Raw genomic sequence first — 17602 nt, forward strand, 5'->3', positions numbered from 1 at the left:
GATGCCACGTTTTGGTTTGGCCGCCCCCAACTTTCTTCCAACCATCTCCAACACCGGTTAGCATTGCACGACGTGGTAATCAGTGTTCAGGCATACGTAATACGTGGCCCAACCATCTCAGTCGATGAAGATTAACAACCTCATCAACTGATTTACCATCATTCCCCAATACCCTGCGTATAACCTCACTATTACTTACCCGGTGATCCCAGCAGACGCCAGCAATATTTCTAAGACATCTGTGGTCAAATACTAGTAGCTTACGAGTACCTTCTACTCCTAATGGCCACGTTTCGCAGCCGTAAAGTAAAACAGAACTAACTGCCGCGCAGTATACTCGTCCCTTAATTGATAGACGGATATCTCGCCTTCGCCATAGGTGACGTAGGTTGGCAAAAGCCAAGCGAGCTTTTCGAATGAGTGCTGAGATTTCGTCCGATACCAACCCATTAGGGCTGACCAGACTTCCAAGATAAGTGAAGTTGTCAACGTGTTCGACTACCTCACTCCACATCCTTAGTTCAGGTGTTGACTCAGGTCAGTCCTGAAGAAACAATTTGTATTTTGAGGGGGAGAAGTGCATTCCAAACATTCTGGCATTGTTGCTCAGTGCTACCAAAAGACTCTGCAGTTTACCAGTGTCTTCACCAAACAGGACTATGCCATCTGCGTATTCTAAGTCGATAAGTGAACCTCCTGGTAGGAGATCAATACCCGAGAATTCAGTCGACGAGAATGTTATTTCCATCAGTAGGTCTATGATGAAGTTAAAGAGAAATGGAGAAAGTGGACAGCCTTGACGGACACCACTTGAAGTTGCAAAAGTAGATGACAGTTCGCCGTAAGCTCTGATTCGACTGGTAGTGTTCGAGTAAAGAGCCTTCACAAGGTTTATGTATTTCTGAGGTACGCCTTTCAATGACAGACACTGCCACGGAATCTCGTGGTCTACGGAGTCAAATGCTGCTTTTAAGTCAAGAAAGACCACCACTGTCGGATGCCGATAAGTATGCCTGTGTTCTAGGAACTGACGAATGGTAAATATGTGGTCGGTGCAGCCTCGGCCAGGTCTGAAACCAGCTTTATTCTCTCGTGTTTGCAGTTCACGAGTCTTTGTTAAGCGTCTGATAATTATCGAGGCTAGTATTTTAGATACTATATTAGTTAAACTAATCCCTCTATGGTTGTCACAGGATGATTTTAACCCTCTCTTATATATTGGGACGATAAGTGATTGTGACCAGTCAGATGGAATAACGTCTAACTCCCAGATCTTAGCTAAAATATTAGTCAACCTAATCGCTAAAATTGGACCACCATCCTTAAAGACCTCTGGAGCCAGTCCATCTGAACTAGCTGCCCTTCTTAGACTTTTTCTTAGCCTAGATCTGATTTGTTGTCGCTCTTCATCGTGTTCAGAGCCTGATGGGACGAGTTTGCGAGAATCCATCAGTGTGATAGACTTTGAAGAAATCCACTGGTTCTTTGTAACTCTGTGGTTTAAGTCACTAATATATTTCATTGCTGTTTCCACAGTTGTTTGTATAGCTTTCCAAGCAACATCTGGGTCAGCCTCGTTTTCAGAACTACCTAAGTGTGACCTCAGTTGTTCCTGGAACTTATTTTTGGTTTTCTCGTTACTCAACTCAGTTCTAATGGGTCTTTTAATGTGGCTTTTTGCGTCCAGTGAGGCGCAAGTAGATGCGTGCCCGTATGAGGGCGTGGTCGGAGTACAAGCAGGTACTCCAGAATAAGCGACAATCTTCTACCGACCCTCTCCAACAATGACTGATGGCAATATAGTCTATTTGAGTCCATCGTTGGTTTGGTGTAGGGGGTCGCCATGTTAGACGATGTCTCTCCTTATGCTTAAAATTTGTGTTTGCTAAAAATAAACGATTGTCTGAGCACAGTTGCAGCAGACGATCACCATTATCTGTTCGTTGTGCCGGAATACTAAAATACCCACCTAAATGCCTTTCTGTTTGGTTTAAACTACCTATCTGGGCAATAAAGTCACCTGCTACGAGTACTATGTCTGAACGTTAAGCTTTCTGAAGAAGTTCAGGTAGCTTTCTGTAAAATTCATCTTTCACTTCATCTGAGCTGCAGTCAGTGGGAGCGTAGGCAGAAACGACGAAAAGGCAACGACGTTTGTCCCTATCCTTCCGAGTTCTTGCATAGCCGTTAAGCCGAACAGCACATAGACGACTGTTGACGGGGATCCACTCTAGCAGTGCTTGTTCCGCCCTCATGCTTAGTGCTATGCCTACACCTACCAGTCCACGAGAACTGGCCACCGGGTCACCAGATACACGGAGGGTGTGTTACGTTGGCTCTCCGTTTTGCCGAGGTGAGGTCAAGTGAATGACCACACTGGAATCCTGTATGCGTGTTTCGGAGACACAGCATACATCAATCGTACGAGATTCTAGGGTTTTAGTCAAGGAAGCCTGCTGACTGATTTGACATAGGGTTCGTACGTTGGACGCTCCAATGTGTAGTTTGGAGCGAGGTTTCAGTAGATTTGGGACTATATTTTGAGCACTAAAATCGTTGGCTATGGTGACAATTGAGGAGGAGGCCGAAAGGGGAAATTTAGAGTTGACAGGCGATGTAGGAGGAGTAATAGGAATGGAAGAGGGAGGTTGATCATGAATACAGTGGTCTTGAGTGCTGTTAGAGGTATGAGGGCGGTTGTCACTTCTCGGTTGCCACACCGTGGAAGGGCTGTTCTGGAGGTACCTGAAAAGGAAATTGGATTAGGGGTGGTCTTAGTGACCCGAGCGCGTGGCCGCTGTGCTCAAGGGACAACTGCTTGAGGTCGGTCACACACGACTATTTTGTGGGTAATGTTTGTGTTAGCTCCGTACTTGTTGAGACCTTACCGCCTTAGAAGGACATCCATGGGATAAGGTGAGGTGTGCATTTTTAGGGTCGACCTTTTCTAACCCCACCCATCCTTGAGGGAAGGCATCATCGCCTTCATGCTGGTTGTCTGGAGGAAACACCTTGCTGCTACCACACCTCTATACAGTCAGCAGTACGACTTCGCCTTTGGACCTTGGGTTTGTTGCTTTTAGTCTTACCGCTCTTCAACCAACCTGTCTGGCATGGTAGGACCTTGAGGAACGGTTGTTCCAGCCAGTATAGCTCAGTTGCTTCATCACGATAAGCAAGCCCGACTAGCACGTCAAGGTAGCAATAACGGTCGGGATGTTATCAGTCAATGAAGTTTGACGTCCCAATCTCCTTTGCGAAACTTTTCACGTGAACGAATTCGCACTTTAACCCATATATTGCCTAAAGTGTGTAGGATCGTAGTTTTTACAAATAAACACGTCTATCATGCCACCATTTAATTTAATTTTTGAATAAAATTATTCTGTGGTATAAGTTTCATCTAGCAAACCATCGTTTTTGCTTTAGGTTAAGCCGTACTAGGTAATGATACCTGTTTTGAACGTGTGGAAACTAAAGGGATTAAAGTTGAAAGATACGTTAGTGACAATATCCAGGTGATCATTAATTTATTTTCCTCCATAATGGCAGCCACCACTCTTGAAGCGCTTCGTGTCAACAGACTCCATCTACCAACAGCAGTTCACGTACATCCGAACATGATACATGACAGGATTTAAGTACTAAAAATAACTGAAAGTGACAACTACACTTGGACCGTCAACGACAAGAGGAACACAAGAAGGAAAAAACTACCGAACGAGAGTTTACCTGTCCATTCACATTAGTCCAATTTAGACAAACAATGGAATTCGGAAAAATCAAATGTTATTCGAACTCAGTAAGTTGCGTGGACTAATATATGTTGATATTTCACATCTAATAAGGACAACTGGGACTTGAGCGTTTTAAATCACGGACAGTAATCTAAAAATATCCGGCGTGTATTTCACAACAACGGAAAATTGGGATGAGCAGCGGGGTTCTGTTCTCCTGACTGGCAGCACGTGATATGAGCTTTCAAGAGTTTGCCGTTCTCGATTAATCTGTGCAGTGCACCATGAGGTCATCTCACACGCATAGCGAGTTTGCTGCAAAAGCGAGGTGCGACAGTCGTGTGCTGGGGGTTTTACGCATTCTGTTCGTTTTGAATACATGTGAACTACAGCCATCAGTGGTCGCACTGTTCAATGCTAGGACCTAAATGGTGCTACTCTACAGAATATGGACGAATTAGTGGTCACAACATATATAGGTCGTTCCAATAATCAAGGGACCAATGCATAAGAGCGACAAGAGGGAAAAGGCGATGTTATCAGATCAACATAGTCGAGAAATCTGTCCCTTATCTGAAGATTATTCCGCCGTACAACCTGGAGTTTACCAGTTGATAGATCCAAACGGCCCGACGAACAATGATGACGACACAGAACTTCTGAGGAGACAGTATTTTCAAAGATCTCACTTGATACTCAGCAACAGTCCCGCAAGTAAATCTAAGCGCTGGACCAGTGTATCAGGAACTTAAGCATTCAAAAAAGAATACTTCTTTTGGCCTGGTTATGGTGCAACCTGCTGTACTGAGAGGAGCTACTTCGATTATAGCAACATCGCATATTTTAATGAACTCTCATTAGCTAGGTCAAGTCATTCATTATCGAAGACAATTTGAGTCTGGCGTATATGTGGTGCTTGTATTAATTAATAATTGTCCAGAAATGAGTGTTTGCTTGATTTTAAATTTTAAATACAAAATATTCATTTGTGCTCACTTAATCTCACTAGGTCTAAATTTCACTCCTTCGTGTAATAATTTAGATACTTTCAAATACTACAGTATACCTAGACATTTTTTAAAGGAGGACGATTTAGTGGAACTTCGTGCTATCAACTAGTAAGACTCTTAATAGCCTCAAAAATGATAAAGTGCAGCATATACGACAGTATACGTGACTACCTGTACAAATACCTCGTATTTTTCTCAGTTTATAGAGATGACATTCCTCAGCAAGTATCGTCCGGTTTATTACTTACCACACATAAGACTTAGGTTAATCCCTTTCGGAGATGTCTGGAGTTGGAAAAGGTCCAAGGGTATATTCTCTATTATCTTAAGTCTTACACTGACTGTGACAATGATGCTTTTTTGAGTAGATTTTGTATTGGTAACTTTAAAGCGCATTTTCGGCCAATCTGACAATAGAACTCTCCAATCATCCATCAACTGTTTTATAAGTCCTCACTGAGATTTTAGAGATGTAGTATTTCCCTCCTCACTTCAAAAGGATATGAGTAAATTGGAACGCATCCTACGATGAGCCAAGAAATCAGTTCGTGGACATAAATTGGAACCTCACGAACAGTGCTTCAAACCACTGAATCGTTACTCATCAAAGCATAGGCACTTCAAAAGATGAACTTCAAATGAATTTATGAATCGCCTTAAACCCCTACTTAGGTTCAGTCCCAATATAAATCTTAGAGTGAACACCCAGATTTTAGATCGGCAACATAACAGAATAGCCGTCATGACATGTTTTACTGTCTACGAGTAGTAAACGTTTGTAGTACGCTTTGACATGGTGCAGTTCAAGTGAATTACAGGTGTCCTTTAATGGGAAACGAGACGTATTCTTTAAGATTCAGGACAGTTTCTCACTACAGTTTACTAACATTCCTCTTTTTATCGTTAAATAAAGCTAGGTTCCTGCTTGAAGGCACTGATTATTTGTCATTAGTGGACACAGAAGTCTGTTAAGCGAGAGCTTCTACTCTTCCAATATCGACCATTTGAATCACATTGGAACCGTGAGTTGCGAACGGACGAGCCTAATCCAAACTTTTGGATGGCCTTGAAACCTTAGATGCTGTGGATGTATACACTGGTTACTTATAAGTGCTTCTCACGTTTGCTTCAAGGGTTAATGTTTTTGCACTGAGTTTCACACGATCTACATGAAAAAGGAAATAATTTTGTTTTAAATTACTTCTGCTTATTCATGTAATATCGATATCATATCACATCGAAAAGTAATAAGATCTTAATTCTTTTTTTAGCGATACTATAATCTGAATACAGGCTGATCATATTTAAGACAACCGGTTTGTGACTCAGGGGCTCAATTCATTTATTCGTGTGCCTATTTTACGTTTATAATTGTGATTTATAAATACCTAATAAAATATAGCTTATATAGTTTCGTAATGTATCCCAATCTCCCTATTTTGAGAGATTTCGGGGTTCTCCTCAAAGTCCAGTCGTCTCTCTCTGGAAGTGGGGGAACATTTGGGGTTTTGTGCCATTTCCCCAAGATTTCCCCGAAATTTTCTACAACGGTTTCTCCAAAATTGAGAGATTGGGATATCCGGCAAGACGACAATTTATGGACGAATCAATCAGGTATAAGATAACAGGTTTCGGATTACGAAGCGAAATTCACTCATTCATTTGGCTAGATAGAGTTTTGGTATTATAGCTAATGTCAGTTCGTGATGAAAACCTTGAGTCTAATTCCTAACATTAATCATCGACTGTAAATCATAATTCGAACTCCTCACACAACTTTATAATCTTCATTTGGTCCTGGTTATTAAGTGGACATTCTTAAGGTCACTTTAGCGTCGCTCAAAAGTTGTCATAAATTATAGTCTCACCGGATATCCCAGTCCTAGTTCCTAACTCTAACGTCCATCTGTAGATTCTTATCTTCGCTTCCAACAATAATTCCTAGCCATCAAATAACCCCTAGAAGTACTTAAACACTACCAAGGTCACTTAATCGCCGTACAGAGGTTGCCTATAAATTGTAGTCTCATCACTTCCCTTTAATGTCACTGATCAATGGTGTACGATTGTATGCCTCAATCCTTATGTGTATTTCGTATATCCATTTTTATTTAAAACTACTTTGGTATATTTTGTGTATATATTGAGCACTAAATTATTAGCTAGCATGTGTTAGTTAATGTCTCGCATCGTGAGGATTAATACGTGTCTCTCGTCCTTCATTCTTCTCACTGAAAACATGGTGCCGGTTGATAGAAAATTATTAATTGTTTTAGGCAGTGTTTCCAATCTGGCTTTTGGGTTTTATGTTGGCAGACTATAATAACTCAAACATTTAATAGATAAGATATTGTTGCGTTTTCTTACTTTTAATATACTTTTGGGTATAATGAACTCTTATTTTCATAGAATTTGTTCAGTGTTACGTAATATGTCTTCACATTGATGTCCTAAAATTCCCTTACCGACCAACTGCATAGCTTATTGTGCTCTAAATTTCATCCTCGATATTGTTATTTTCAAACTCCCACTCACTGTCTCTAATTGGTAACGTGAATTCTGTTAAAGAAGTGATTGTTTCGCAGCCAAAATCCGAGCAGACGAAACATTGAATTGAAAATTGTTAGTTCACAGTGACTCATTTGCATTCAGGTTTTATTTTTCTTTAAATGATAAATACTTTATTGCCCCGCCCGCTTTCATTTCCCTTCTTTAACCCTAAGTCTTTTTCTCTCCTACCTGATTGATTTTATTTCTATCATTTTTCAGATTCACAATTTCCCCTGATTTTGATCCATTATCTTGACATAAATCATAAAAAGTCACCATTGCGTTAGATTTATCGGTATGTTGTTTTCTTCCTTCGTGTATTGTCCCGAATAATAAAAACTTAGGTCAGTAAGATATTGTGCTTGCGTTGTATATTGTCCCATACAAACATGTAGTAGTATTTGCATGTTTCGTCCAACAGTGATTCGAGAACAACGTTCTCCGATTATTTGTCTTAGAAATGAAACCCTTGTAATAACCAAACTGGACATAGAAGCAAATCCCTAATATTCCTTCAGAATTCTTTTAAAAAAGTGGTCCATACCAAGTCTATTACTTGAGCTACTACAAATTTATCATTTATATTATAAGAAGTCTACACAATACTCACTTTGATTAAACATTATGAAGTCAAGTCTTAGTGATGGTATTCATTGATGTGTTTTTTCCATTTTTTTACTGAGTGTGCAAATATATTCTAACTATTTTTTCTTCCCTTAAATATTTATATGTATTTTATCGCTTTCAGTTATCATCATCGCAGCCAGTTGTACAGTGATACTGAAGTTCGCACATAGAAATGGGTGTCCACTCATATTCATCTTTGTTTGAATATCTCAAAAATGTTGGTGTTCATATGCTTGACGAACTGTACACTCATCCTCCAACATGTCTTGTCGTTTTTAGAGAATTACCTGAACTAGCGAAACATTTTGTCATGCGACTTTTATTTATTGAACAACCAATACCAAAATCCATTGTCTCTGGGTGGGTTGAAAAGGGTTCTAGTGCACTTCTAAATGACTCATGTAAAGCTTTGACTGATTTGAGAATATGGCATTCTACAGACAGTAATGTTTCTCGAGGCTCTTGGTCGTTAAATAAAAAGTATCAAGAGTCGATTCGGATATCACTGTTTGGAGGGTAGTCTTTGTTCATTTTCTAAATCTTTATGATTAAATTACAGTGGAAAACCCTTACTTGGAGATTTAGGCATAGTGACAAACGATAAGTACTCAAAAAGTGTTGACTTTTTAAAATCGTATGCAGCTGAACGTTGGGATGTGAGTTTACGTGTGAACTAATTTCCTTTCTCGCAGGCTATACTTCACTTTATGGTAGGTTCTGAATCAGCGGAAGTTGGAAGTGTTGTGAAGGATGTCCTTTTATTGTCCAACTTAATGAAATGGTATGTTCAAATTTCTAACAGTGGATATATGTTCGTATACACTAACTGTCAGTGAAGGTAATGATTGTCCAATCGGTATCACAAAGCATGGGTTCCATTTCTTGCTTATGAGTCGACAGTTTCAAGTGCTAGTTTTCATCCTGCACTACTTTGACTACTTAAAGGTAATTCAGCTACTAACTGTGCTCTATTATTTTTTATTTTAACAGGAAAATAGTAAAAATCTAGTTGGAGCCCTACAGTTCGTTTTCCAACTTAGTTTTTTGTGTCCGACAAAGGTGAGCTTAATTGCATTTGTTTTATAAGGTTAATATGCACTGGACCCAATAACTGCACACACTTTCCTGTCTTAGGTTGTAGGTCACACATATTTTGTTATGGGTAATTATTATATTCATACACTAGGTTTATGTTCCACAACTCCAACTTCAACACAGTGAATAAAACTACTACTATCCTCTTCTTACTTACCCTTCTAACTAAAGTAGGCCCATTTTTGTAATGGAAGCTTTGTTGCTGATGACCCACCCCCATTATAACTAAAATACATGTAAGTTAATCGGTTATATATAGATTACAATGATTATAGTTTACTAGCTGGGTAATTGTCACCAAAAATATGTAGTGAAAATCCATTGAAAGTTCTTAAAGTAATGTAACGAAAATGTGCTGGAAGTTGGCCTTACATTCATTTTAAATCTATATTGACTTTCTTCCTTACAAGTTGTATTTGGGTATTCCAAAACCCCTAAGACTAAGTAAATTACATTTTATTTGGAATGGTTAACATTAAATCCCTATGTAACCTAAAGCAGGATAAGCGAACTTAAAATCCATAAATTACTGTTGAACCTTCACACCATAGGAATATTTGCTCCTCTGTTTAGCGTTCTTTCAGTAGGATTCTTTTCCACCGGATAAGGTTGGTAACCCCATGTCCAACCCTCTCCATTTATCTGGGCTTTGAACCAGAATCAAACGTTAGGTCTCGAGGCGGAGTCACCATCAAATCATAGTCTCAACATTTAACCGACTATAAATTTCAAGCAATTATAAGTGTTAAATTATACATATTCTCCATTAAGTTGAAATTTCTTCAGCAGTTCATTAGTTTCTTAACGAGAAACCAGTATATATCTTCTACGAAATATTTTCTCTCATTGACACTAATGTCATTAAGCAGACAATTGATAATAGTATACGCAGAGCAAAATAAATGACGGGTAATTATATTGGTATCAATACTAATGCAAAAGTCGAGCTTTTGATGGGAATCATAAGGTATGAATCCAAACAGAAGTCAAAAGTAAAGCCAAACGCCTATTCTAAACTTGCCTACAGTGAGAAGAAATTTTATTACGTGGCATAAATTTGAGCTAGTTGACCACTTAATTTATCGTAAAAGTCTCATTATCCATAAAAATTTGATGGCTAGTAAAATCTACGCATGATTTTAGAAAGCTACTTTAGCCCCTACAAGCATATGCCTCTCACTCATTAGACGAGATATCCTTCTGCGCAGTTGTCCTTTCTGTATTACACTATGTAGCTAGCAGATAACCTATGAAACCAGATATTCACAGTCTGCAAGTATTGGGTCATCGATGTCTTAGAGCATTTCTTGCTGTATCGTTGGGTGACTTAATGAGAAATTTGGAGGTTAGGCGTATTTCTCTTTCCAGGATGTCCACCTAGAATAAGCAGACGACATAATCCTGTTTGGTGAAGACACTGGTAAACTGCAGAGTCTTTTGGTAGCACTGAGCAACAATGCCAGAATGTTTGGAATGCACTTCTCCCCCTCAAAATACAAATTGTTTCTTCAGGACTGACCTGAGTCAACACCTGAACTAAGGATGTGGAGTGAGGTAGTCGAACACGTTGACAACTTCACTTATCTTGGAAGTCTGGTCAGCCCTAATGGGTTGGTATCGGACGAAATCTCAGCACTCATTCGAAAAGCTCGCTTGGCTTTTGCCAACCTACGTCACCTATGGCGAAGGCGAGATATCCGTCTATCAATTAAGGGACGAGTATACTGCGCGGCAGTTAGTTCTGTTTTACTTTACGGCTGCGAAACGTGGCCATTAGGAGTAGAAGGTACTCGTAAGCTACTAGTATTTGACCACAGATGTCTTAGAAATATTGCTGGCGTCTGCTGGGATCACCGGGTAAGTAATAGTGAGGTTAAACGCAGGGTATTAGGGAATGATGGTAAATCAGTTGATAAAGTTGTGGCCTCTTGTCAAGTATGCCTGAACACCGATTACCACGGCGCGCAATTCTGACTAGTGTTGGGAATGGTTGGCAGAAAGTTAGGGCGGTCAAACCAAAACGTGACATTAGTGCTTGAAGTCACTAACTTCTAGTCTGAGCCATGTTGGTAGATTCAGACTACTTGGTTGGGGTCTGCGTGACTATGGTAACCAGTCGTTGGAGGCTCTTAGTGACTTGTTTCAGAATCGATCACAATGGCGTAGGTGTATGCACTCTTTGTCTTCCCTTAAACCATGAGACTAAAATTACTCTATGCCTTTCTTTCTATCAACTAATTCTTTCTTCCTGTATCATATCCTTTATTTTATGTATTGCTACCATTGAAGTAACTGTTTTATGAATTTGATATTCATCTTGTTGTGCTAATGAGGTGTGTCAACTTGGAACGAGGCATATATTTGCCTGGTCCTACGTTGTAGCTGACTGATTAAAAGACCGCGAATCTCTTAATGAAACAATCTTTATTAAATGAAATTGCTCCAATACATGAAACATGTATCCGACCATTGTCTACCTCAGCATGTAATTTATTTCTGGTAGTCCAAAGAAGTAGAAGATTATCGTATTTATTTATTTAAACACATAAACATTGGTACAAAGAAGCACTAAAAAGATATGCGCCTTACAAATCAAATGAGATTTGTGTGAGGGCTGTGATAGTGCCCAGGTGCCCAAACCGAAGTAGTTGGTCTTCTTAGGGGGTCACACATGGCCTTCGGCCTAAAAGTCTAATCCCCAAGGCAGTGGAGCAACATAAGGAGATACAGTCCTATGGTAGCAGGTGACCAATAATTGTTTCATACGCCATTTGTTCCTTCAGCATCCTGGAGCCCATTTGCACTAGTGGTTTGGAATCAGGATTTTCCAACTTCTCTAGGTGGACTCTCGGTGTCCACTAACCCAGTTAAAGCACCGGACATTCGCTTCTCATGCTCTCAATTTCGTAAACAACACCACCATGAGAAGGCAGTGAGGAGGACTTACCTGGCAGTGGTTGTATGCACGTGGCCATGTGAGAGCATATCGAGAGGGAGAGCTGACTCTCCCCACTCTCGTTCATACCAGGGCATTTGGGGGCAGTAGAAGGTTAACATAAACTTCCAGTCGGTATGAATTTTTCCAAGCCCAAACAAGTGTGTCTATGTAAGGTCGGTGATTGTTTACCTTACTTTTAGTCCAACGTCTGTTTAGAGTGTGGTTCGCGGAAACCTGATGGGATTTCTGTTGTTGAGTCTGTCTCAAATAACTCTACAACCGCTAACTTATACGGAATGAATAATGGTTGTACTTTTTCATAGCTTCATCATTTTGTTCATCGCAATCCTGTTGACAGAGAATTCTTACAGATATTCGTTCCACATTTTCCTGCTTTTGAAAATCACTTAACCTCACCTTTTAATTTCTGCTAGTTAGACGTTTATTTTAAAGTTTTTTGACATTGTGAAGCAACAATTACCTACAATGTGGTTGGTTATTTTCAAAATCTCTATGTTGCTTTTATACATATTTCGATATCATTTTCAGGGTACTCATAAGTAGTTTGCTTTTTACTGACATTTTGTGAGATGTTTCATAATTTGTAATTCACGCTGTTAAACTCATGAGTCGATTGCGAACCTGTATGTACTGGACAGCCGCTTCACCCTAGTATGGGACTCCTCCGCAGTGCTCATCCATGACCTTACCCGCGGGGTCCGGACCTCAGACCTTTGGTCCCGTGCGCAAACGCTTATCATCTAGACCATCGAGCCGGCGTCCAGCGGTCTTAATATCTAAATTCAGTCTATCCATAATCTTGCGCAACCCTTCATCCATTGTTTGAAGTAGATACCTGTCTCTATCTAACACGGATCGGACTTCACTGATCAAAGCATCTCACTGGAACTCTAGAAGTTCCATCTTGAAGCTAGTCACTAGTGATCACATGATTGTTATTAATATTGGGATTTGTGGAGATTGCATTATTTTCACAGTGCGGGATCGTGGATACGTTCTGTGGAGTAGTCCCATACTGAGGCGAAGCGGTCGTCTAGTACTTCCAGATTCTCAATGGTTGTCTAGCTTAGATCGACTCATGAGTTCAATAGTGAAAATGTTATAATCTCCGCAAATTGATTCTCTCTTCGCTAGTATTTGAGTTTTTATAATATTTAATAAATCTCATTTCTTGATTGTATTTATTTCTTCCTAATTATTTCTCTTATGTTTAGTCTTCTGCTAAAATCGATGCTACTTTTCCACTGCATAGTTTTTTTATTTCTTATTTTTATGTTCTGATGTGGAGTATTTTACTTAGATCTATGAACATCTGTTCTATATCCTGTATTGTTCATGAGTAGTGATTAACTCGTATATTATCTAGTGTCAATCGTATTTAAGTAACTCGAAGGAGAATCCAGTGTCGATTTTTCCACAATTTACTATCATTTATTTGTTTTATTCGTGGAGTAATTTTAATAAAAGATGTAGGAGAATTTGTCGCATTTATTCAGTGTCACTATTTGTTTCTCTCTAGTCATCCTGTTGTTCTTTATCTATTTCTCATATTACTTAAATGGTACTGTGATATTACTTTATAATATGCCTCGCTCTGTATATACTTTGTTCCGGATTTAACCTCAAAGCAATATTTTCTTTTAGATAAATATACCCCTTAACAGTTGAGGACGTAATTAGCAAAGTGAACGACTAGAAAGATTGTTACGTTCCTAATAAACAACTGTTAACTGTATCATATATAGATTTTCTCTAATCTCCTCAAAAAACTTTAGTTTGTTCTGCATTTGTTTAGTTTCCTAATTTAAATAGTTTCGTGATAATATCCTAGAAAAATGGAACATTTTTTACATTATATCATTAACTTTCATCTAATGAATAACACAACCTTTAACTTTTTGAACGCGATCTATCTCTCAATCTCAATAATTAATAGTTGCCATAAAGTTCTTAGATTACTAGTTCCTGACATGCCTAATGTATTGTATAATTATTGTTTCGTATTTCAGAAGTATTTTCTATATTGCGTTTCTGTTTTCACTTTCACTGTAGAGCTATCCAGTAGAGGCACTGAGTACTGCCCAACAGGAAGTATTACAACATATGCGCGAACTCGGCTTAGCTTATCAACGAAAGCGTACAGCGCCTCGTTTTTATGTAACTCCTCTTGCTTTGGATGTAGCTGGAGGTCATACTACTTTCTTGGAAAGTAAATCAGGTGGATGGGGTCCACAATTAGGAGTTATTCCTACTGGTGTCTCAAAAACAGATCCCACCGATAGCAACAAAATGTTTTCGCAAATTTCAGTATCGAATTCTTCCGATGTTGGTTATATTTTGCTAGAAACCAATTTCCGACTATACGCCTATACTGGTAAGCGAGCAATTTATGTTGTTCAACTGCTTAAAAAATATTATTGTGTTAAAAAAGATTGAATTGTACTGCAATTGTCCATCTGATTGGTGAATAGATGAGAACAATTGTGACAGGTAATTGAACGTCTTCCACCTGATCAGTATTCGTTGTAATCAATTTTCATTAATTATCCAAACATTCTACGGACATTACATTTACCTCTCTGATTCTCATCAAACAATTATATGGATATATAACTGTTGTTTAATTGTCAGTAAGATTCTCAGTCCCGTGCTATAGTTTGTAGTTGATTTATACATTTTTCAGGTTAATCATCTTCATATACGAAATATTTACATCTCCACTCTTTATGACTATTATTATTATTAATAAAATTGTATGTTAATTGCGTTTTACTATGTTTATGTCAGAACTTATTTCTCTTTCGTAGATTCACCGCTTCGTACCGCTCTTCTTAGTTTATTTAGCAAAATACGTGCACGTTTTCCTAATCTTGTTGTTGCTGATATAACTCGTGACTCAGTTCGTGAAGCATTAATTCGTGGAATAACTGCAAATCAGGTAAGTTTTAATAATACTCCCATTTTAATCTTAACCAACTTAATTTTATAGATTCTATCTTTCTTAACAACCAATGCACATCCAGATATGTTATTACAGGTAAATTTTGTTTGTTGTATTTCCTTACTGTAACTTATTTTCTATGTTGTATCGAAATCTCAAAACAGATAGTTAACCATGTGTAAATTGTCAAGCGTAAGATTTAGTAATTTTAACGGCATTCTTACATTCTCTAAGGTTTTGTGCATATGTTTCAGTATGTTAGTTTTGAATATTTATGAAAGAAGTATGTAAATGGTCTGTATAATAGTTGGTTTTTAAAATAAACCATTTGATGTATAGAGATCAATGATTTCTATGTTAGGTGTTTAGAGACAGTCGGTAAAGAGCCCTGGACTAGTTTATATTTATCACCGAGGCTTATCTGTACTCTTAAGTGAATCGTTTTTCTCCGTAGAATTCAAACTCCTATCAGCCAGTATCATATAGACGTTATCAGTGATTAGTTTAGGCGTTGTTTTCGGTTATTTCTGTCACGGAATTTCTGGTTTTTGACTCAAGCTGAAACTTATTTAATGAATACCTAAAATAACCACACAGATCGACAGCTTCGTGACAACCATGATCGTGTGTGATGGGGAACATCAACTCCGTCTACTTTTTATATTGAATATCTCATAAATAGATTTCTGTCTCGCTAAATTTTAGTCAGATGTAACATATGGAGCCCTACCATTCCAAATAAACGTTGACGATCAACTGAAGCATCTTGAATAACACCAACCAGATGGGGTTGCGTCCGTCTCCAACACCGTAGCTAACGTCTTAAGAAACTTAACTGCCAAAAGTGACCCACCATACTTCAAGAGTTTTCTAAAGCAACTTATCAGGCCTTTCCCCTTCAATTTAGGTACGTTTTTAACCTTACTAAAATTTACGAGACTTGTTTTACTTTCCATTCCAGTTTATATATGAGTAGAAGTTAACTAATGAATAGCTAAGGGTCAGTGGGATCGTCCTTTACTGTTCCGCCCGCCGTTCTAATGTCCTAGAAGGGATGGATCACCGCATTGTCTTTTCCTAAAATAATCTGACAACTGACTTCTTTTCTTCACTGTTCATCGTAGTCTGAGGCTGTTTGAATGACTTTACGAGCGTCCATTACTTGAAAACTAAGCTTATATTCGTTTTCAAATTAGACATAACTTATAAAATGTACACTAACTCCATTTACTGTTTTTTAATTGTACTACAGAATCCTATATTACCGCCTACTTTAACCGATCAAATACGACTATGGGAATTAGAACGAGATAGATTTCTATTTCAAGAAGGCTGTTTGTATGAACAGTTCTCTCGGAATACAGATTTTGAAATGGTTCGGGATTATGCTAAAGTAAATTTGTGATTATTTTTTTTGTTAATGGAGGCTTTTTCTTTATCTTTAGAACATTGGTGTTTTACTCTGGGAAAATCCTGAACGAAGACTTATGGTTGTGTCTAAAGCAGGTCATGAAGATGTACGGAAATTTTGGAAACATAAACGTCCATCCTAAAACTTTGTCACTGTTCAATTTTCTTTTTCTACTCCAGATTATATGTACATATATAATTAGACATTTTCATTTTTATTCTAACAGTATTTGTTGAAAAGTGATTTTTCAGCAAAACTCCATGATTTGTCATTTTTAAACTTAAAATGCAATATCATATCAAAATTCAAAAATAATTCTAACGTACTCAAGTTTAAAAACTCTACAGAAATTTAGGAAAAATAGTCCATTGTCTGCTCCGAAAAATCGAAGGTGAAAGTCAAGAAACTCGGAAGTATATAACGAAAAAGAATATGCATGTTAAAATAAACTATCATTTCACTGTATGAAGTCCTCACTAGCTAGAGATCTATTGAGAAGTTTAGCTATACAGTAGTTTAAGTAAGCTGATTTGTTCTAAAACAATAGTTCCCACTAAGTAAATATCGGTAATCGAAATACAATTATCCTACATTCCCATACAAAATTCATAATCACTTTATTGACTGCAGAGATTCAACTTTTAGTTTTATGTTGAGTAATCTTATCAACTGACTTCTGTGTAGGCGAGGAGAATGAATAGTTGTTTGCTTAGTCTGGCAAATTGGTGTAAGGGAGAAAACCAAGCGCTACTTCAGTGGCAATGGTGGTTAAAATGGACCTAGGCTCAAATTTTCAGTTAAAGTGGATTTTATATCAACAAAATCGATCATCTGACATCATTATTGAAACAGCGAAATGTTGGTCAAGAATATGTCGGTATCTTCGAAAACTCATGACTTCAGATACTATCGCAAATTCACTCAGTGCGTTTATATTTGACTCAGAAAGTGGAATTACTTTTTAGGCGTGGTTTAAGCGCCATGAGGATCTGTTTATTAATGATTGTAAAGAGTGAGACAAAGGCCCAAAACAGACCATTGTTACGAAAACTCGGAATTCCTGAACATGAAAAGTTTGTAATTTTATTCTCCCAAATAAATCAGCCAATCTAACCTTCCGAGAAACGTATAGTTGGTGAACGATCACGAAAATTTCACACTAGATACCAGGGTCTTCAGCTTGTAAAAGGTCTACGGTACTGTTACGTGGTGTATGCCAGTATCGTGGATCGGGAGTGTGAGCAGTTCCATCTACAGAAATTGTCTTCAGAC

At 38.2% G+C, this 17602-nt stretch overlaps 1 protein-coding gene across 2 annotated transcripts; it reads left to right on the forward strand.

The window, feature by feature from the left end:
• The first annotated feature begins 5786 nt into the window (after positions 1-5786).
• Positions 5787-16637, forward strand: GTF2H4_1 (General transcription factor IIH subunit 4). 2 transcript variants are annotated; one of them, XM_051219213.1, is made up of 11 exons: positions 5787-5846; positions 8046-8440; positions 8484-8580; positions 8617-8705; positions 8758-8869; positions 8915-8983; positions 14031-14352; positions 14786-14916; positions 14968-15015; positions 16172-16312; positions 16365-16637. In XM_051219213.1, the coding sequence occupies exons 2-11, from the start codon at positions 8097-8099 to the stop codon at positions 16470-16472; spliced, it is 1461 nt and encodes a 486-aa protein (XP_051068172.1). In that variant the 5' UTR covers positions 5787-5846; positions 8046-8096; the 3' UTR covers positions 16473-16637. The 2 variants fall into 2 exon arrangements, with proteins under 2 accessions (XP_051068172.1, XP_051068173.1); XM_051219214.1 differs by lacking the exon at positions 5787-5846 and adding an exon at positions 7433-7592.
• Positions 16638-17602: the final 965 nt, after the last annotated feature.

The sequence above is a fragment of the Schistosoma haematobium genome, chromosome 2 (assembly GCF_000699445.3).
Source record: "Schistosoma haematobium chromosome 2, whole genome shotgun sequence".
Classification (NCBI taxonomy): Eukaryota; Metazoa; Platyhelminthes; class Trematoda; order Strigeidida; family Schistosomatidae; genus Schistosoma; species Schistosoma haematobium.

Bases quoted from the DNA above. Each gene is read 5' to 3' on its own strand.
- GTF2H4_1 (XM_051219213.1), top strand. From the start codon at position 8,097: ATGGGTGTCCACTCATATTCATCTTTGTTTGAATATCTCAAAAATGTT. The intron at 8,984-14,030 runs GTGAGCTTAATT...CTTTCACTGTAG, and splicing joins GTTTTTTGTGTCCGACAAAG to AGCTATCCAGTAGAGGCACT. The intron at 14,917-14,967 runs GTAAGTTTTAAT...TTAATTTTATAG, and splicing joins GTGGAATAACTGCAAATCAG to ATTCTATCTTTCTTAACAAC.